Below are 23,491 nucleotides of genomic sequence, written 5' to 3' on the forward strand. Positions count from 1 at the left end.
CCAAAGAGAAACACTACAAATCAAAACCTGTAGCATGTCCTTCTACATACACCTCTAAATGCCAACCGTGTCAAGTATGATCTCCTCCATAAAACCCCAAAGAGAATAGCATAAGCAACACCCAAACCCATTCAACCTCTTAGACCAAACAAACATATATATTACATAAACAACATAGATGTAAACCTCCCATAACCAAGAAGATCAAACCAATACCATTCCCAACCCTAGGGATAAGGCCAATAATCCATCTCCTAAAATCAAAATCAATGAATGTCATCATATTAACAACTCAAATGCATAAGGAGATAACCAGTGCCAACCATCTCTCAAATTGAAGCCTCTAGAACTAACCATCTATATAAAGCTCAAGATCCATATCTATGAAAGATAAACATAAAAATAATGCACCTGGAAGGAACAATGGGAAATAATTCTCAAGTGGTAAATCACTAAGTAGACCAAGAGTGGGGAATGATAATGCTCATCAAGCTATCCAAGTCATAATGACCACACTAACAACAATCTCCTCTCAAGTTCATACCAAGTGAATTCTCCCCGGTCTTCCTACTAAAACCATCAACCATCTCAACACATGTCTCTAATCACAAGAGTATAAACCAAAATCACCTATGTCTCCATGTATCCATGAGCACCTATAACCAATCAATCTATGCCAAACTCCAAATGCAACATAGCACCATTATGAGTGAATCAAGCAAATGATCATGTACTCAGTACAAGTATAAGAACCGCCAAGATCAATGTTAAATCTCCAACCATACAATCAAGAACATAAGCATGATAAAATGATCTAACCATCCCTTTTTAGGAGATAAAATGCTCCATATGATCATATCAAATAACCATATTATGACAAAACTCTATTTTAGAATCAAGATTGCACCATGACATAATATCAACCATCCTCTCAAACAAGGATAGCATGTCAAATGAAAGCATAAACCACACCTCAATGAAAGAACTTTGCACGAGTCCTCCAAGATGTCTGCATCTTCAAATATCATAAAGATCACCATCTCGTACAAGTGTACCTGCAAATATGAAAGACCCTTCTGCAACAACAAGATCTAAGATATTCTCCAACATTTTCACACTAAGAAGATCATCCACCATCCAATGGTGAATATACATCATTGCCACAAGCTCCCATTGAACCATGATACCACACTCTCCATAGCATTGTGATAACCATATCCTAAATGAAGATCATCCAGGTTTACACACATGCAAATGAAATGTCAATAACATCAAGTGTAACCATGAACTCCAAGCCAAGAAGATATAAAATCACCAACAAATAAATAGGAACCAATCCTACACTTCCACATCATCACTATCAATAGATCCCACTAAAAGTGTAAATAAGATATCCATGACATCATGATAAAACCATCCTCTAACATGAGAATCAACCAAAGCCATCTAAAAATTAAATAACTCAAAGTGCACATCATGAGCTCCAAAAAGCCAAAGTAACCATGATCCTCAAACAAGAAGATACACCACCATAACCAATCAAGAATCCAATAAAATCTTCACCAATTAAAGCATCTACAAATTCAATCATGTCACGCCAAAATCCCTAAGCATAAGGAACATCTATTACATCATGTTCACATCTATTGAAACAAGCATCTAACTTCCAATGTGTCTAACTTGTAAGCATAAAATAGTCAACAACATAGGTCCTCGATCATGACTATACTTGGTAACAACATCTCTCCTCCTTAACATGAGAACAAAATAAAAAAAAACTAAGTGACTGAACCAAGCCACCAATCTGAATATGCATCAACAACGAAAGGTCTATGGGCATAGACAACCCATATCAAAGACATATATGCAACTTGTAAGTATAGACCACCTATAAATCTGCACAACTTGTAGACCCAATAATGCAACATACACACCCAAACCAAATACTGATAACCATGTCAGCATAAGAGCAATTTGAGATACAATATTGAGTGTACAATGACATAAAATCTAAATCTCTAAGACTAACCATGTCACAAACTCATAATGTCACCATGGTCAAAAGAACTCATAACCAACTCAATCAAAATATCAGCAAATAAATCATGTCACACGTATTCCAAACTCAATCCATTGTGTAGCACTCTCAATGGGCTTTTTGTCGACTATTTGAAGTCCAAAATCTAACTCTATATGCTCAAGTTATGACCTATCGAAATCAAAAGAGAACTCTTCACTTCCAATTGAAATTTCATTGCCCAAACATCAAAATTTGGAAAAACTAATCATACCATAGCATAGTGCTCTTAGTAACCTTTTCAACAACTATAAGAAGTTAAAAAATTGACACTCTTGGGAAAAGTTATGCTTTGTAGAAAAAAATAGCATATTGGGCTATATTTGCAATAATGGACTCCAAATAAATTTTCCAATATGCCATAAAAAATCTTTTTCAAATTTTTTAATAATAAAATATATAATCCCCGAACCTGAACATCTATCAAACATGGCATATAAAATATTGCTGGGTGGATAAATTTTTTCAAAGTTTTTAATTTTAAAACTTTATAAAAAAAGGCTTTTAAACTTTAATGGTAGAAATATTTTTATTTTATTTTATTTTATTTTATGATTTTTAATAAAATATATTTGGGATCCCTTATGGGAGGCTAGGGCCACACCCCATGGGGAGTGTTAGGCCCAATATGGAAAGCTAATGTATTGAGAGGGGAGGGGTGAATCAATACTTCAAAACTTTTCTTGAATAATAACTTTACTGTTATGCATAAACATAATAGTGCAATAACATAAAATAAAGTTAAAGCAAATAGATAACAATCATACATGATTCACTCCATAACACATATATTTTGGTTACGCAAAAACTCTTGGTTAGAGAGAAAAACTGCGGTGGGGATGGCACCCACAACTTCACTACTGCAATTATAAAGAGTGCTCGGTTAGAGCTACATTTTAGCTATTTCTGATAGCTTACCCTGTTAGGAGTAACAAGATCTGTTAGATCTACCTTGCTAAAGGACTTTACAACATTTAATCTGAATGCTGCACCTGGTTAGAGGCTTTACAATTTATAGACTTGATTAGAGTCTTTTACCCTATTAAAGGTTTCTCTTTCAAATTCACAATATTACAATAAAATCATTACAAATATCTGCAACTTTACATCTGAAATGTTATAGCAGATTCTATGTGCTCAGAATAGATTACCTTGCTTATAGCATACCTCGGTAACCCATGTAGTAACTCGGTAAACCCTTTTGTTTACTCTGTTCTTCGACTGTTCTTTGAAAACCTTCTCGGTGACCTCTGTGTCTCTGTAACAGTCTTCTTACACACATATACACCCTTAACTCATGCTGTATAAATAGATCTCTTACGATGGTGATCCAATTCATTGCTTCGATCTTACAAACATGATTCCTCGAATGAATAACTAAACAAATTATTTCATTGGTTAGATTGATCTCAAAATCATACACAATCTTCTGGTGCAATTTCCAATGTAATAACGGTTCGATGTGCCTTGATCTTGTAACACGTTTTCATATGCATGTCCGGGTTCAATGTATCTGGTAACACGTTTCACTCAGTGTATGTCAACTCGGTGTGTCATCTTTACTACTCGGTAGCCATGAAAAGATACTCGGTAGACAGCTCGGTGTGTACTGCGTTCTATGACTACTTTCTTCTGTAACCGACTAGACTGTGCATACCGACTTCTCTGTGTATACCGACTCAATGATTCAGTAGTGCTAACCGACTAGAGTATATAGTATGACTTTGAATATAAAAACTAATGGCAACTTGATAAGTAGTAACAATCTCCCCTTTTGACATTAGTTGAGATGTTTGACAAAAACTACTTTCAAAGTCATAACTCAAAAATCTTTATACATTGCAAAATGACTATACTTGACAATATATACAATAGTCAATGAAATAGTATATTCAGATGTACTCCCCTTATCATTATACTGTACATAGCTCTGATTTTGCATGCTTGGTTCTGTGCTTGTGTGCTCTGCTTACTGTCCTTGGATACTCTGCATACTCTGCTCGATATACTCCCCCTGTATACAATACTCCGAATACTATATCAAAACTGTATCACCAAAACTGTATCACTCCCTCAATATATTATATTACTCCCCTTATATGGTATCACTCCCCCTTTTTGACAAACATCAAAAACTTAATTTCCATCCGAGGGTGGTAACTGATCAAAAATAGATTTATACTTTTTCCGGGCGTCGATGAGAGCGACAGAGAGGGCATCCTTTACACTTTCCATTAAAGAATTTTGTGCTTGAATATCAACCAATAGGGATATTAAGCCATCAAGAGTGCTTCCCTCTTGTGTAGTAGATAGGCGTGTAGCTCGGTTAATATGTTCTTGAACTGATGAAAGATAAGGAAGGAATAATGTCTGGAGTGTCATTATATCCATCCTGATCTTATGTTCTTCATTTCTTAGTTCCAATTGTTGAGCCATGAGCTGTTGAAGCTTTGTATACAAATTCTGAACTGAATTGGGCTCTGTGGTCAACTTATTTGAGAGATTGGTGATCTCTTTCTCAATTGCATCAGTTTTATTCTTGATATCTTTAATGAATATAGAAAATGTGCAAAGTTTCTGAAATAAATAAAGAATATGCTTGAGTTGAGGGGACAACTCAGCAATGAATTTGACAAGCTTGACTTTCCCAATAGCTAGAGCTTTGTGTACCTCTTCTATCATTTTTGCAGTAAGCTCCTTGTCTTTTAACTTGCTCAAGTACTCAGATGCATCAACTCCAGATGTTTCTATTTGATTAAGGAGTTCATCCAGTTGAATGTGGATGGCTGCATCGGTTGACATTGTAGCTGAAGGTAGCATATCTGTCAGCAGTGTCTTCACCTTCTGAAGTACTTTATTCTTCTTTTGAATGGCCATCTGTTTTTCTTGTTCGGCCTTTGCTTTGCATAGTTCACCGAAATCAATAAGTGCTTGCCCCTTTAATTTTGAGATATCCACATTGGGCAACACTATTGGTTTAGATAAATCCACTTTGAAACTATGCTTTTTCACCTTCTTCTCTTTACCTTTCATTGGGTGGACCAAGACAATAGCTTGAGAGGCTTGTTGACCCTCGGTAGGTTGCTCGGTAGAGGCAACACTTTGGTCGATTCCTGTAGCCGCTATGGTGTCTTTTGGTGTCTCGGTACTGGGTGTCTCAACTACTACATTTTCAGTGCTCGAGGGTGCTTGAGAGGTCTGTTCTTGAGTTGTACCTTCTGCTGCTTCAGACTAGTGACCTTCGGTGCCTTGTGTTGTACCCTAAGGAGCTTCGGTAGAGACAGGTTGATTGATCGGTGGGTAAGGCTGAACTTGTTCTAAAATGGATTCACTAGATACAAGTTTTGCATATGTAGTGCCTTCTATCATTTCCTGCTCCGGTGCTTCTGCATCCATGACATCTTCATCAATTTGAATAGTGTCAGTCGGGTCTTGCTTGGTAGCATCAGGACCTTGTTCGGTGACATCAGGATCGTGTTCGGTGACATCAACAATTTCAACTTTAGATTGTTCACCAACATCCTTGATTTTGAAGATTTCCTGCCATTTTGCTTTTGTCTCATTTTCTACATCAATATATAGCCCATTCATCAGTTTTAAGGCTCTTTGTTTGACAAGAAATTTTGAATTGTAGGTTGTCAAATGTTCCTTTATTTCTGCTACAGACATATCAGGAAATAGATGGACTAGACTTCTTTCTCTAATTTGTTTCTCTGAGTCCATTGCATATTTCCACCTATTATCAATATGCAAGTAAAGTTCATTTGGAAGTGACTTTACTAGTTCTAATGGAGCTAGCCGAAACTTTAGAAGTGTGCAGATGACAACTTCTTCAATTTGTCTCTTCTCATCATTATTCCTAGTCTCATACTTGACATATCTAAATCCTCCAAATCCACCATATTCTTTTAGATTGGCATAGAAGTTTTCAACACTATGTATATTTACCTTCTTTGCTCTTTACAATCTAGAATTTGTTTGCATCTTTGGATTCTGTATCACTAGACTCTTTTGCCAAAATGAGTCTCCAAGTAGATTTCTTGTAGGTCTTGGTTACCTTGGGAGCAGTAACACTCTTTTGTTTCTTACTCGGTGATACAGCTGATGCTCTAGTGTTAGGTCTCTTTGTTGGAGATGGAGTCGGTAGGGCCTTTGAAGTGTCCAGTTTCTTTCTTTTCAACACTTTACCCTTAGGCAATTCAATGCTCAGTGTTATACCTGCCTCTTGAGCTTCAGATTCCTCTTCGGTGATGGCAAGAGTGCCTTTGACAGGTGTGGAGGAAGAATCTTCTCCAAATTTCTCAGATAATGCCTTAATCATCTTTGTTGCTTTTCTTGTAGCCTTGGGTACTACAATGCTCATTTTTACTTTTCCCTTCACCTCTTCATAGGTTCCATACCTCAGCTCGATAGCATGCCTTGGTAATGTAAGATATGCATCAATTTGTTGTTGTGTGATATCAAAGTCAATCTCATAACCCATTGGTGGCAAAGATTGAGTTCTTGGTTCCACAACATTCACATAACAGTAATCAGTATCTACCTCAAAGCATATATCATCTTTATAATTCTCTACCAGCTGGGGTGGAATCCGGTACCTGTTGTGCATCTTCTCTTGAAATTTGTTGAAGTAGTCATCCATTATATCATTGAAATTATCTCCCAACTTCTTGATAAAGTCATTAATCTGATGGGTGATTGGTCAGTGTAGCTCCCAAACTACTTTACCGACTGATGGAAAGAATTTCTCAAAGTAGAAAAACATGCATACAAGAAGTGAACCAAACTTCAGTGTATTTGCCGAGTTGTTCTTCTTCGGCTTCCTTATTATGTTCAGGTTCTCAAACAAGTTCTTCAATAACACTTCACATAAGTCAACTTTCATTCCCTTTTTCACAATTTTATAGGCTAAGTCAACTGCTGCACAGGGTACACTATTTTCCCTTGCTGATTGGAAGAAACAGTAACCAATTACTCTAATGGCAAACTTAAGTTTTGCATCAGTGACATTGTTCAGTTTCAGTCCTCTATAATCAGATTCTACTTAGGTTAAACTGATTAACTCCTTCTGTGATATCATCTTCTGAGCTCGTGCATGATCATAGATAGGATAACCGGTGATCACATGAATAATTTCCTTGGTGATTTTGAATGGTTTCTCTTCTAGCCACATGAAATCATCATGAACTCTGCTCAAAACAAACTTAACCCATTGGGGCTTGAACACACGAGGGTAGGTTAGGGCTTCAGTCAATCCCTTGATTCTGATGTGTTCATACTTGCTGTTTAATACACCATCGGTACATAATTCATCATAGGTGTCTCTAATCTCAACATGACCGAGTTCTTCAACACGACATTTGGTGAAGAATCTCACATCTTCAACTAATAAGACTCGATCCGGGATGAGTGAAAAGGCGGTTTTGTCATCCGGTTCAGAGGCGACTTTAGGAGTCAAAGTGTATTTCAGTGAGGGCTTCTCTACATTCTTGACAACTATGGGATCTTGGATCTTGGGCACCATTGTAGATTTCAGGTAAAAACTTAGCAAACTATCCTTAGGGTTTGACGGTTTACAAATGACAAACGCTTCACACTCAACAGATAATAACAATTTGATAAGATCGATAAGCTAGCTTAACAACGTGATGAGATTTGATGTAAATACCTTGAATTTGCTTAGAATGAGGTTTGATCGCCTTGGAATCGCTCTGCTCTACTCTTTCGAAAACTTGGTAAGTGTAAATAACCGTGAAAATACTTTTAAGTACACAAAATACCTTATCGGGCTCCGTGCGGGTTAGGTCAAAGATATTAAATGCACTCGGTTCACCTTTTAACCGATTTACTCTCTTTTTTTTGTTTTAACCGAGTAACCAAATTTCCTTCATTTACCGACTTGACAGGCTTCCTGTAAAGTACTTTTGATAGAATTTCAAACTTACTAATGCATCTTAACTATGTAGATTTTGAATTTAGTACATAGTAGAATAGGAACTGTTATGATTTTAACCTTCAGAGAATGCAGTCCCTTCATACCTTTTCTGATTAATTTGGAATAGGTGCACCTAACTCGGTAGGTAAGGTGCTTTCTTCATTTGACACAATTTCCTTATTTTTCCAAATCATCTTTAATTTCTCTTTTATTTCTTCAATGTCTCCTCTAGGTTGATCTCTGCAATCTCCAGCTAAATGTCCAACTTTGTGACAATGAAAACATACCATACCAGGATTTCTCCATGATCTTCGGTTGTTCATTCCAAACCTTATAAAACAGTTGGCACTTATATGTCCATATCTTCCACAACATTCACACCATATCCTTGTGTTGTAATCCCATGGTACTGCTGCATATTGTCTGCAAGGATCTGTGTGAGTTCGGTAACCTCTAGTGTTTGCTCGATGTGTAGACCACATGTAGTTCTTTTGCTTAAGCCAGCACTTCTCAGTACTATGTCCATATCTATTGCAGTTTCTATAAAACCCTTTGTATTTTGCCTTCTGATAGTTGTTAACAAACTTTGTCCTACATTGGTTAAATGTGTGACCATATTTATTGCAATTGTAACAATAACCATTGGACTTAGTGATATTCAGTTGCTTACCTTTTCTGATTTGGCACATGTTGGCAGTATGACCTTGATTTCCACAGTAGTAGCAAATAGGCTTATTTCTTTTGATGTTATTCATGTTTCCAAATTGCTTTGATGATTCTCCTCTCTCGGTAGTATGAATTCCTTTGTAACCAATTCCTGCATCTTTGTTGGGTCTTCTTGTATTCAATTGCTCATCCAACATCTTTGATGCTTCATAACTCTTCTTCAGCGTTTCTTTGGATTTCTTCTCCGTTTCAAGTTCATCAGTCAACCTTGATACTTCAAGTTTCAATGCTTGATTCTCATCATTCTTCAGAATTGCTTCATGACGTGCATAACCTAGTTGATCTGTCATATTTTGTTGAATCCCAGTCAACCTTATGATTTCATCATTTTTATCAGATACTAAGACTTCAAGTTGTTGTTTCTCTCTCTATAGATCTCTTGCTTTATCCTCAGCTATCCTCAATGCATCTAGATTTTCAGTCATCTGTGTACTGAAATGTTCATGTTCTCTTTTCATTTCTTTTAGTTGATCAACCAATGCTTTGTTCTTTTCTTTCAATACTCCAATCATTTCTTCAGTCTCTTCAGATATACTGTTCTCAGATGATGTCTCAATTTGTTCCACTAACTCTTGAGAATCCTGCAAGTCATTAGATAATCTTCTTCTTACTTTCAGAGATTTTTGCATTTGCCTTTGCATGTCTGCAATCACTTGATTAGCATGATCCAGCTCTTCTTGCAGATATACAATCCTCCGAGATTGTTTATAGCCTTCCATTGATAAGATCTTTCTCTTTAGGTGGTTAAACCCTTTTCCAAGATTCAAGCTTTGATACCAATTGTTAGGCCCAATATGGAAAGCTAATGTACTGAGAGGAGAGGGGTGAATCAGTACTTCAAAACTTTTCTTGAATAATAACTTTACTATTATGCATAAATAGAATGGTGCAGTAACATAAAATAAAGTTAAAGCAAATAGATAACAATCATACATGATTCACTCCATAACACATATATTTTGGTTATGCAGAAACTCTTGGTTAGAGAGAAAAACTGCGGTGGGGATGGCACCCACAACTTCACTACTGCAAGAATAAAGAGTGCTTGGTTAGAGCTACATTTTAGCTATTTCTGATAGCTTACCCTGTTAGGAGTAACAAGATCTGTTAGATCTACCTTGCTAAAGGATTTTACAACATTTAATCTGAATGCTGCACCTGGTTAGAGGCTTTACAATTTATAGACTTGATTAGAGTCTTTTACCCTATTAAAGGTTTCTCTTTCAAATTCACAATATTACAATAAAATCATTACAAATATCTGCAACTTTACATCTGAAATGTTATAGCAGATTCTATGTGCTCAGAATAGATTACCTTGCTTATAGCATACCTCGGTAACCCATATAGTAACTCGGTAAACCCTTCTGTTTACTCTGTTCTTCGACTGTTCTCTGAAAACCTTCTCGGTGACCTCTGTGTCTCTGTAACAGTCTTCTTACACACATATACACCCTTAACTCATGCTGTATAAATAGATCTCTTACGATGGTGATCCAATTCATTGCTTCGATCTTACAAACATGATTCCTCGAATGAATAACTAAACAAATTATTTCATTGGTTAGATTGATCTCAAAATCATACACAATCTTCTGGTGCAATTTCCAATGTAATAACGGTTCGATGTGCCTCGATCTTGTAACACATTTTCATATGCATGTCCAGGTTCAATGTATCTGGTAACACGTTTCACTTAGTGTATGTCAACTCGGTGTGTCATCTTTACTGCTCGGTAGCCATGAAAAGATACTCGGTAGACAGCTCGGTGTGTACTGCGTTCTGTGACTGCTTTCTTCTGTAACCGACTAGACTGTGCATACCGACTTCTCTGTGTATACCGACTCAATGATTCAGTAGTGCTAACCGACTAGAGTATATAGTATGACTTTGAATATAAAAACTAATGGCAACTTGATAAGTAGTAACAGGGAGGCCCTTAGTGGTACCCTGGTACCAAATTTGCATCCCGTCGGTGTGAATCACTAGCTAGGGAGGAATCTTTCACCCCGAAACTGGCCTTTCTAAGAGGCTTTGCGTCCTTGAGACGTTGAGATGGAACAAGTTCCAATCTCTAGAATCACGAAGGTTTCAATCCAAAAGAAAGAATAAACTCAACATAGCTCCATTTAGCCTCTTATTGCTCTTTAATAACCTTGTGAAAAACTCTTCATATCCACCCTTTTAGCTTCCTCCTCTCTTCGCATTTCCCTTTTTTTAATTTCTCACTTTAGCTTGTGAAATAATAAAGTGGCCTACTTATAATTTCTTAGTGACATAAAGTGGTCACTTAACTTAAGAATTAATGACCTCATGAAATAATTAAAACTTTTAATTATTTAATTATATTTCTAAGCCAACTAAAAAAGAAAACATTAGAAAAACAAACCACTAAAATATTTATATTAAATTTGTTACTTATGATAAATACACACTAACAAATTATACCTCTCCACATTTATTACATATTACAAAATTAATATCTTTATTTTATTTTATAATATAATTATTCTATATATTTAAATAATAATTTAAAATAAATATACATCATAGACACTTTTATTCGTCACATTAATATACCCAATGCCCATCCCCAACCACTACCCTAAACAAACCTACCAAAACAAAATATATTATTTAATTAAAAAATTGAAAAAAAAAAACCCAAAAAACAAACAAAACTTGAAAAAAAATCGTACAACTACACATTACACGGTTATCGATGGAAAAAATGTGAAACGTTCTCCACACGCGCTTTTGAGAGCTTCCCTTGTTCTCGAAGGCGTCTAGCTCTAAAAATATTGACTTTCCAAATCCTTATAAACGATAACGAACTCCCAAATGCCCACGAAACTCGTGGAGACAAAAGAAAATCATCCCATTTTTGCATAAGACCGATTTGGATTGCAGATCGGACAGAGAGAAAACAGAAGAGAATAGCACAGAGAATTAAGATTGGATGGAGAAATTCAATGCCTTCGGCGAGAAGCTCTTGGTTGGGGGAGCGGAGGTGGGGCGAAAGATGAGCGCAGGCATGAGCAGCATGAGCGGAAAAATGAAGGAACTTCTGCAGGTTGCAACCCCTGCGGACAAGATTGTGGAGGAGGCCACCAACATGCAGCTTCAGGAGCCCGATTGGGCCGCCAATCTCAGGATCTGTGACATGGTCAACGCCTCCAAGCTCACCGGCCAGGATGTAGCCCGGGCTATCAAGAAGCGGTTCGCCGTCAAGAACCCCATGGTTCAGTACCTTGCCCTTATTCTCCTTGAGACCTGCGCCATGAACTGTGACAAGATGTTCTCTGAAATTGCTTCCGAGAAGGTCCTCGATGACATGGTCAAGCTCATTGACGATCCCCACACTATCACCAGCAATCGGAACAAGGTCTTGCAGTTGATTCAGGCATGGGGAGAGTCTGATAACGAGCTTCGCTATTTGCCCGTTTTTGAGGAGACTTATAAGGTTCTCAATTTGCCTATGCAACCCTCCTTTTTTGAATTTTTTTTTTTTGTGCCCCAGGTTCTCAATTGGGGTTTTATGGTCCTAAACATTTAAAATGATTTTTTCAATTTCGTTTTTTTTTTGAAACTTTTTCATGCTAGCTGAATATCTATTTCGGGTTTGAATGGGTGTTAGAGTGTATGAGATTCCATCTGTGGGCAAGGGTTTTGGCTTCGTGGCCTGGAATATGAGTAAACAAGGCCTTGCCAATCCACGTACGCTGGAGTATTTGTCAGGCAACCAGAGGTCAGGTGATGTTTCCAAACGCAGGGAGTCTTGATTTGAATATTAAATTTGTGCTGCTCAAATACATGCCCATGTTTATTAGCCGTCCAAGATGATATTGACTGGTGGGCCAGATCTCTAACAGGCGATACATTTTGGCAGTCTTTGTCAGCCGATTCCTTTGACCCAAAGACTGCACTTTTTTGCATGAGGAATCATCCCAGCCATGAGAAAATCCCAGTAGACTTAGCTCAGAGGGTTCGCTCAACCAGCTAGCTCGGTTATGCTTGTAGTGAGCACAACTGGAAAGCTAAAACATTGAATTTTTCGAATTCGATTGTCTTAAAATTGATGTTTGCTAATTTCTGTGCATAACCTCGAGAACACCAAGGAGAGCACCCCCTTCATCTGGGGAAAAGTCAGAGCTTACGTCATCACCGATCATGCTTTCTAATATGGTCAAATATCCCAAGCTTGAGGGTTGGAGGGAAAAGTTTTGGTTTGTTTAATTCTTTAATCTACCAACGGAATGTACAACACATGCCAGATGTATGTCACACAACTCGTTTTAGGGTTGGTCAAACTATTGAATGAATGAATGAAGGAATTTTAATGACGTCCACGAGACCCAACAGTCTAAGGGACCAAGATGAAACACGCTAGCCCGTTTTCAAGTTCTTTTCTATGTTGGCTCTCTTGCTATGGATCTTTATTAGGAAACTCGCTGTTTTGTGAATTCTTGTCTCTTCAAAAGGCTCATTCAAGCTGTCCACCTTTAATTCGTTAACAAACTGATTGCGGATATGATCATATGCTGCACATTATTTGATGAAATGCCATTCTATTTCCTCTGCCCTCTTACTGCAGAAAATGCATGTCCTTTCTTCCCAGTCCTCTTTGGGGACCTTCCATCTACCAGTTTCACATCTCAAATGATGAGACCCCATCCTTAACTGTGCAATTAGAATTTTGGCCTTTCTGTTGATCGCGGATCTCAAATACACTTTTTCATCGTGTTCCCAGGTGGGGTTAAACTCTTTGATATAGTATGCTTTTTTTCCTACCTAGCTGATTTGTTCACATAACATTCCTAAATTTTTCTACCACCCACTTTTTAATCTCTTCTTTAGTGTTAGGACAGTCATGATGATTTATGTTCCACTTGTTCAACCACTTGTTCAACCACTTGCTAGATATTATATGTCTTTTTCAGTTTTGGCTGTTAAATATTAAGTTGTTTACATGCAATTACATAGATACCCTTCAGATACTGGTAGCTTTTTGAAACATAAATGATAAATAATTTGTACAATCATATGTTTGTACATTTACATATACATAGCCATGTGACTATGAGCGATACATGTCTTAACATTGTCGAATTTAGATAGAATACAATCAAGATTAGGGTTGCAATTTCTACTAAATGAGAATGTCTTAGTGTGTACAGTAGTAGTAACACTACATTTTTGTACATTGCAGAGCTTGAAATCAAGAGGGTTAAGGTTTCCCGGACGAGACAGTGAGACTTTGCCTCCAACATTCACTGGCAGTTTCTCCGATATGGGCACTCAGTCATCCACTGTACCTGATCAACAGCAGGAATTCAATGATGTTTTTATTCCTCAGAGCAGGAACTTGACAGATGAGCAAAAAAAAGAGGTGCTTGATGTAGCGAGAAACAGCATTGAACTTCTATCAACTGTTTTGAGTAGCTCTCCTCAACAAGAGGCACTTAAGGTAACTTTAATTTAGTTGAATGGTGCACTTCACGTCTGGCTGTATCTATTTTATATTGGTCTATATTCTATGTCCCAAAGCAAATATTTGTGTTTTGCAAGTTTCAGCTATCACTCTCTTAATCTTGTCCGCATGCTTAGCTTACAAGTCTTAAAGTTATTTATTAGTTTCATAAAATGAGAATCCTGGGAGTTGGATAGCATCAGACTATGATTACTAGCATTCATTTTGATCTTTACATGAGAAGGCTCTGCAGCTTTTTAACTCCATATTTCTGTACCCATATTTTAGAACCTCAAATGTTATCCGCTGCATGCCCTATTGCATGACTATGCACTACTGTGGAGTATTTTTTACAATTGCCTAATGGTTCAAATGAAAAATGTATTTAATGACTAAAAATTACTAGAAAATTTTATTGTAGCTTTGGGATCTAGTAGTTGTGTTAGTATTAATCCAATCATTTATATCCTACAATAAAAATATCTAGCTCATAATAACCAATCCTCAAGTTGTTTTTGGATAAAGGTTTAAATTGTATGTTAGTGGAAAAAGGGTCTTAAACTACATTAAAGATACATAACTGATGTTTAATACTTGCATGCAAGTAAGAAGCTATCCGCTAATAAAACAGTCTAAACTAAAATCATGCATTCAGATTTTTAGTTTTTTGCAATGCATGCCATTCATATATTGCCTTTCAGATCTTGGTACTTGTTTCCAGTTCATGCATACTTTTTCTATATGCATTCGAGTAAGTTTTTGCCTGAATATTAAGTAGTTTGCATTCTCTAAATAGTTGAAGTAGGTTTGCATTTTCTTTTTCTTTTTCTGGGCACCCTTTTCATCAAAAGGGGATCCCTTTGCTCTATGTGCCATTGTTGCCTTATGGTTTTAAACTTTTAATGTATGTGTTGTCTCTCCCATGTTTTCTTTGACTTATGTACAGTGGTTATTATTCAGTAATAAATTGCACAATTATGCTAGCATTGTCTTCTTTTTATCCTAGATTAGGCTCCTCCTCCTCCATTTTCTAAGGTAGATTGATTTCGTCAGTACTGTCCTGTTTTTCTTTCTCTATTCGATCAGACCCCCCTGTCTGTCCACATCATCAGCTCCAAAATTTTGTTATATTACCTGAAAGCCATATCCAACCATTACTATTTGATTTTCATCCAGATCTTTTAATTTTTAAACTTTACTTGCTAACTTCCTGTTATTTGCTAAAGTCCCCACACTCCTCTTGACTATATGTTTTTAAGTTTCTTTGTTGTTTTCTGGAATCCTTCCTAAACTGTCTAGCTTGGGTTTTTGGTTTCAGCAATGGGACATTTGCTTGCCAGATAACCATACTCATGGCAAGTGCTGCATCTAAAATGGACACACATGATTTTCTGGTTAAATTGATTACAAAATGTTTGACTTGAAGGCAACACTCTTTGGGAGTGGTTGATCCAGATCAAACTCCATATAGAATCATGCATATGTGCCGCTTCTCTGTCCAAGACTCCAAACTCACTTGAGAGAAGTAAATATAATTTCCCATGGAATCTTACAACACTTGAAGCATGTATTCAGTCCTAGCTCGTGTGGAAGGACTATGAACAGCAATAAATCAAATAAATATGAAGAATAAAACCGTAAAAGATTAAATGCTATCTCAATCTTAACTAACACCTCAAATTAGAGTGAGAAAACATACAATTATAAATGAAATAAAACAAGCATCCATAGTTTCTGTTGCACCGAATGCTGGTTATGCTCCAAGATTGTTGGTTGGATGGTATGTGGTTGCTTGTTCTTGACAATATAATGTGTGCATCATGAAAATGGCTTAGGAAGACTGAATCTATAGACTTCTAGGTAGAGAGATCAATGGTGGAGATCTTTCAAAAGAAGGTCAATGATGTAGATCAAGTTGGTTGAGTAGTTGGGAGATAGAGGTGTAGGAAAAATAATAATTATAATATTTTCTTTTTGATTTTTGGGATATGGTTATGAAAGGTTGGTGGAGAATAAATCTTTTTATTAAGTTTAGCTGGTAGAGAGGAAAATACAGATTTAATAAATTACTTTTTATTAAGTCATGTGCAAAGGGGAAAGGGGTTTAGGTTATTAGGACTTAGGAAAGTGAAATAGGCCTAGGGAAAATGGGCAAATAATTAAATAAATTATGATATTTTCTTTTAACTTAATAGACAAATGGGTATGTGATAGGTGATGTTAAGGAGATGTGTATTTTTTATGTGTCTACATTTTGTTGCTCTTTGAGATGGCATTGCGACTGAGTAAGGAAATGTCATTTCAAAGAAGAATAAAACAGAGTGGATTGGCGAGAGATTGACCAGTGGCATGATGCACTGGTCATTAGAATTATGGTAGTGGCAACAACAGGGGTAGGTTGCTCCCTCAAGGGGATGGGTGGGTTTGAAGAACATGGGTAGTGGCACCATGATATGATAGACCATGATGCCATGGCAAAATGTCGCAAGGACTGTTCCAAATGCAAACAAATGATAATACACACAAGCAAGCATATACAAATGATGTAAAGAAAAACAAACAAGTTGCCCCCCGACAATCTGAAAACTGATTGATTGATTGATCAATGATGACGATAGCATTGTTAACGATATTATCAATGCAAGGGATTGCTTAGAGAGGGGATAAGAGGAACATTAGGATGCCATGTCATCAGTTTGTACACCTGCTATTTTAGGTTTGTACAATACAGCTAGAAGAGGGAAAACCTTACTTTAATCAACTTTGGTGTTAGGACTGCTGCATTTACATCAGGGTTTTTTCTTGATATTGTCAATCAATGCCAGCTGATATCACATCCATGTTAAGGAAATCATCACTTTTTCATGCTTAAGGCTGATGATTCATCCCAGCTGTATGGAGTCAAATTTGCAGTGTTAGTAGATGCCTGATTAGGGATAGCTGCATATTTTCTATTTTTTTGCCATTTTTAGTTGAAACTCTGCAGCCTTTGGGCTTTTTGTTGTAACTTCTATATGATATATATGCACATTGACAATGAAAGCTGTTAAATTTTGTCAATTTAGGTCTAATGACATGTATTAAGGTTTTATAATGTCTGTGATAAATGCCTCATCAATGTTGTTATATGAATATTTGAAATTTTCTTATATTAAATAAATTTCCTTCTCTTTTAATAGCTGTCCTTTGCCATCCCCCAAAAAGTGGCCTCCCAAAACATGCTCCCTTTTCATGTACTGTACCTCCCCCAGAAACTTGGGAGAACTTATTTTATATTTCCTAACCACGAAGAAAGGTGATGAGACAGAGGGTTTGGAACATGCCAAGAATTAGAATACACTGTTACAGACATATTGGCTCTAGCAACGATGAGAAGTCCTCTTACTTGATTTATGAGTGCAATCTATTTGTAATTGCAGATTAAGTCTATGATAATTATCAGATATGTATATGTCGGATTTGACTTTATGGTTTGAATACTAGGTAGCTTTTTTGTTAAAAAATAAACCAAACAGTTACTTTTTTGGCAATCAGTCAATGCATTAAATATATGTTGGATCTGACTTGATGGTTTGAATATACTTAGGTAGCTTTTTTGTTAAAACATAAACCAAACAGTTAGTTTTTTGGCAATCAGTCAGTGCATTAAATGTAATTAAATTGTGACCTGAGTAAAGTCAACATGTCGTCACTGATTTTTGCTGGGAGAGGGGCTGAATGGTGCATCAGCATCCAATGGAATTAATGGTAAGTCAATTGGAAAATGTGGGATGCAACCACAGGTCTGGGAACAGAAATAGGGATGTGATTTTGAAACAGGGAATGAGTATTTAAATATTAGTATCTAACATTTAAGGGTATGGGTACAGCCTTACAGGGATGCAGTCCTCCCCATCAAATCCAAGTTTCGCGCTAACAAAGATGGTGATGACTTTTTATGCCCTTAAGACCAGAGTAGTCTGTAGGACCAATCAAAGTGTGTAAAGGCTACCTGTGAAATTTTATCCTGGAGTTGTTGATTTTGTTATCATCTTTTTATTGGACTTGTCTCAGTTGAATTGTCATGTAAAGGATTGATGAATGATAAGCAAAATTATATCAAACTTAGAGGAAAACATATTTCTTAACATCCCACTAGATCAAACTTGGCTAGTTACGATAACTCGGGTAGGTGTTTACATTCAAATAAAATCTCCACATTGTGTTTGGTTATCCCCATTTAGGATTTCATGCACTTGGAAATGATTCCAAACATCTGTGTATTGATGACTGACATCATTATATAATATGCATCTTAGAAGAAGCATGCTTCATTATCTATTTCTAATTCTTAAGTGAAGCTTACAAAATGGTTTTTCCCAAGACTTTTTGGTGTTCATATACTGGATTCACTACGTATGGTTCATGCGAGGACATCTTACTTAGTTTTGCAATAGTTGTTTACCTTAGTTTCAGGTCTTACGATAGGGTCCTGTGCAGATGCCTGGTTAATATTTTTAAGCAGGGACTCCTTAAATATTATATGAGTTTTTTTTTGGAGCCAATGGTTCCATGGTTTCTTTTTTCCTGCTTATTTTAATCAATTACCAAATTTTAATATTTTTATAATGCTTGAAGTTTGAACTGACCGATTTGGGTTTGGTTAGGTGGATTCAGTACTCAAGTTTAGCAAATTCTTTTTTGGGTTGGGTTCGTCTGTACAAAAAACAATTAAAAATCATAACTATTTGCAGCCTAAAATCATGAATGAAGTTCCACAATCATCATATAATGAACAAAATCATTATAAAAATTAGATTTGCTACTTGAATCAGTTAAACTCTGTTGTCATGATGAATATGCATTCATTGCTCATTATTAAAATTATATGTCAAAGCCCAATGGGGCGAATTAAGGAATATTGTTGGTCCCTTATAATCATAGACTAAGTCCATCTTAATTTATATTAAAATACTTAGTCAAATTAAAATAATAGAAGGCTTTTAGACCATGTCACCAAGAATATGCCTAGCATAATGTTTATTTCACACCCTAATCACTTATTGGAAGATGAGAAGGGAAAATTCTGAACAAAGCAAACCTCATTCTCTGTTGTTTAACACATGGATCTGTCTCCTTGATTGGGGGTATGTGATTTAGGACACACCATGCTTGGTTGAAAGGCCAAATCGTCAATTCATAGGGATAAAGTGTCATTTAGTCTCCCATTCACTAATAAGGACATGGTAGGGATGTGGGAAGGGGGAGGCAAAATAAGCCGTGGATAAACTCTTGATTGTCTGTTTCTTTTCTTTAGCACCAATTGCAATCTTAGTTTCCTACTCGAGAAAAGCAAACAAAAATTGAAAAACTCGTCAAACTGCAGGGATTTATTTTGGGTTCTGCAAAATTCTTGAAATTTGTTCTGGGTTCATCAAGAATGAACTCGCAGAGGAAATGGTGTACCCTGGCAGAACCCCTCATCCAGATTGATCCAGAATATAACTGGGTTTAAACCTGACTTGGGCCTGCAGGGCATGAACTGTAAACGTAGATTTTGAAGATAAATCTGAAAGCAAATGAGAAAAGGGAGGGAAATACGCAACCAGGTAGTTAAGCAGTGGCTGCATAACTTTAGTTTGAACTTTCAAATGCTATACTATATCTGCTCCACTAGTGTAGGAAAAGATTCCACCTGTACCTTAATTATGTATGCAGCTATGGGACCGTGCTATTAGTTTAGAGTTTGAAAGCCTTTCTTCAGTTAACTGGGGTATAGCTCAAGCGAGTTAGTTCTACAAAGTTTAGTTTTGGAACCTTTCTTCAGTAAAGTTGGGGGCAGTTTTTTCATTAAAAGTCTTACTGATTGGTTCCTTTCCTTGAACTCTGTGAACTCATGGAGATTACTAAGTTGGTCACTGAAAAACACTACTTTTGTATATTATGCTATATTTGCTTTCATCTTTTAAACTTCATTATTAGTCCCGTTTTTGCAGCCTGGAGTTGATGTCAACTAACAATTACATTTTGTGCAGGATGACCTTACATCTACATTGGTAGAGCAATGCAGACAATCACAGTTCACTGTACAGAGATTAGTGGAGAGCGCTGGGGATGCTGAATCCTTCCTTTATGAGGCATTGAATGTCAATGATGAAATCCAGCATGTCCTTTCCAAGTATGAAGAAATGATAAAAGCTTTGAAACCAGAGCCTGCACATGTTTCTGAACCTGCGTCCATACCTGTTGTGGTGGAAGAGGAAGATTTACCTGGAGCTACCCATGAAGAAGCTCTCATTAGGAATCACACCCCCAAGTCCTCAAGCAGTCAACCTAGATTTGTTGAGGATGATGCAATGGCAGATCTAGATGATATGATATTCGGTAGGAAGAGTGGAAAATCTGGTGGGCATGATCCTCATAAAGATGAAGAGAGTCTTATTTAGGTTTCTGTCTCAGTTTTTTTTCACAGCACTATTTTCATCTTGTGTATATTTAGATTTTGAGCTTCTATGTATTGAAGAATGGGGGCATCTTATTGTAAATGATTGCATAACTTTCTATAATCTTTGATTCATACATTCTGGTTATTGTTGACTTATGTAGGTAATAATAATTATTTAAGGACAGGCTGTATTTTCTCAAATACAGTCTCCTGCTTGTTCATGAATTGTTATTGCCTTAAATGTGATTGAGGAACTTGTCATCTGTGTTGTGGGAAACTCAACTCATATTACTTTCTAGCGTTTCAAATTCCTGCTAGTGATGCATAGAAAATAATAAATCAATCACACAAATCATCTTGTTTGTTGGGCAGACAGGACTAGGTTGTATCTTTTCCATCTGTTTATAATCTTAGAAACTGCTTTCTATTGCAAACCAAAATTAATTTTTTTAACAAATAACATCAGAGACTTTTTCAGGAATTTCAAGTGCTACATGTTTAGGACATCTTGCATATAAATATCTCCTAGTATAAATAGACAGGAATCTCAAATCAGGTTTAGGTATTATCGGTTCCTTTCTGTCTTTTGCAAAGGAGTGCTACTTAGGATTTTAATTACAGTACTGCATTTCCATCTCTGATTACATTGAAGGAGCCTCAAATGCTCCTTCAAATTCGGTAAAATGTTTGATGTTTCCTTGTCATATTAAAAGATAAGGGATCAAATGTCCAAGTCCTTTGTATGGTTTTATACTATGTGGTGTAATTACAGTTCTTCTGGGCCATGTATAGCACTCACGGATTTTATTTACAGTCACAAGATGCGAGGAATCAAAAAATTTCATTAGTTATTTTCCTCTATGTTCGGGATTGACGAATGTGCAGATGTCTTAAAAGTCTGTCAGTTAAAGATGGTTTTTGAGCAGATGTGATCAAGGGATCAGATTGGTTTCATTAAAAGATGGCATTTGAGCAGATATGAGATAAGCTCTTTAAAATCTGCTTGTAATTCTTAACTGCTCCATGAACTTAAATTGTTTCTGTTTTTAGCCTTCCTTTGAAGTGGCTCCTCTCCATTATACCATGCATTCAAATAATTTTTGAGAATTTATCGGTTATATCAAAGATGATGGTATGATAACCAATACAAGCTGAATGTAAATTATAGTGCATGTTTTTTAATGTCTCTCCATTACGGTATGTTGGGTGATTTGGTTCTATGCTGTTTATGCTCAAGTATGGATCAATCCTGTTATGTTTGAATGTGGTCATCGTCTGGTAAACCTGTTCAAGTTGAAGGTAAAGATAATGGTTGTTTTCTTGTTTTTGTCGAGTAACAATATGTGGAGCTTTTTTATTTTTAGGTGTTAGTGGTTTGGATCTATGTTGTTGTGTTTTGTTGACCATTCAAGTGAATTGAGTCCTCAAGAAATGCATGCCTTTGTTTCATGCTGAAACAATTAATCAGGTCAGAGGAGTTGGAGGCATAAGTATAATCCATATCAAATAAAAAAATCAGTGCCTGAAAAATTGAGAGTCTACCCTGTAAGATAACGGCTATGGATGAGCAAATTAAAAGCTGGCAAGTAGAGATTCTTAACCCCTCAAGCCAATCTAGCCTCTCAGTCCTACAGTCATCTAGCACTGGTATGGAGAAAGGGGCTCCCCAGCTGATTCAACAGTCGATCTAGCTTTGCAGTAGTGTCGGTAGCAGCTTGAGGACCCGTTTACCTGCTTTCTTCTATTTTGTGGCTCTTTGTGGACTGGGAAAAGTGTATATTCTCGTGTTCCAAAAAACTCTGTTAGCCACAATCAAGCGTCTTTCATGCATGTTCAAGGGATTTTTTTGGGGTAAGTTGCTCACTTCAAACATATATTGATGAAAATAAAAATAATGTAAATTAAGACACATCAATACAAGCAAGCGCTTAACTCTAGATAAATTAGAAATTAAATAAATAAAACAAACTTGATGAAGATATGTTGTGACATATGTTAGAGAATGATTCATTAATGTATTCCTATATATTGATTCATTAATGTATTAGTAGATTAATCCTTGATTGATACTCTAGCTGACTTCTGTAAATATAAAATTGACCTTTCTACCAACTATTCAAGCATCATGTGTGGATATGAAATTCACCTTGATTGATACAATAGCCGACTTCTGTAACTATAAAATTGACATTTCGGCCAACTATGCAAGCCTCATGTGTGGATATAAAATTCACCTTGATTGATACTCTAGCTGACGTCTGTAACTAGCTTCTTCATTTATACTCTACATGACTTCTGTAACTATAAATTGACCTCTCGACCGTTCAAGCCTTACGTGGATGTGAAATCGGACGACGAATCTTAACTTTGTTGATTCTAAGTCTTGAATTTTGTGTGCCTTGATGTTCGCACTTGTGGTTTAAGGTAAGAATTTGCTAGGCTAGAAGTATTCTCCTTTGACCTAATTTTTTCTATAAATTCAATGGACTGATAAAAAACAAGCAAAAAATATAGCGATGTCTAAATTGTTGGTGTCAGAAGATGATGCAATGTTGATGCTTTATAATAATTTTTGTTTGATCAATGCAATGGAACTAGCCATTGATTTGCTCAAGGGTTTGGTGAACCACTTTTTCAAGGATGAATCAAAATGTCAGTAATATCTTAAGGATGTAGAACAAGATCCCTGGAATCCCTCGTGAATAATAAATTGGATGAAGTGTTGTTTAAATGTTTGTTTTGGAGAATCGTTTTGTTCAAGTAGAAGGGGAGAAAAAGTAGGATGATAATTTAAACCAGCTAAATTATATAAGCAGAACCATCATTAAAAACAATTCTGCAAGCATAAGCCTTCTGCTG

General features: G+C 36.4%; 1 protein-coding gene across 1 annotated transcript; it reads left to right on the plus strand.

The window, feature by feature from the left end:
• Positions 1–11,445: 11,445 nt before the first annotated feature.
• Positions 11,446–20,857, plus strand: LOC131038493 (TOM1-like protein 1). The gene is made up of 3 exons (XM_057970930.1): positions 11,446–12,201; positions 13,948–14,205; positions 20,223–20,857. The coding sequence occupies exons 1-3, from the start codon at positions 11,698–11,700 to the stop codon at positions 20,631–20,633; spliced, it is 1,173 nt and encodes a 390-aa protein (XP_057826913.1). The 5' UTR covers positions 11,446–11,697; the 3' UTR covers positions 20,634–20,857.
• Positions 20,858–23,491: the final 2,634 nt, after the last annotated feature.

This window comes from Cryptomeria japonica, chromosome 10 (genome assembly GCF_030272615.1).
Source record: "Cryptomeria japonica chromosome 10, Sugi_1.0, whole genome shotgun sequence".
Taxonomy (NCBI): Eukaryota; Viridiplantae; Streptophyta; class Pinopsida; order Cupressales; family Cupressaceae; genus Cryptomeria; species Cryptomeria japonica.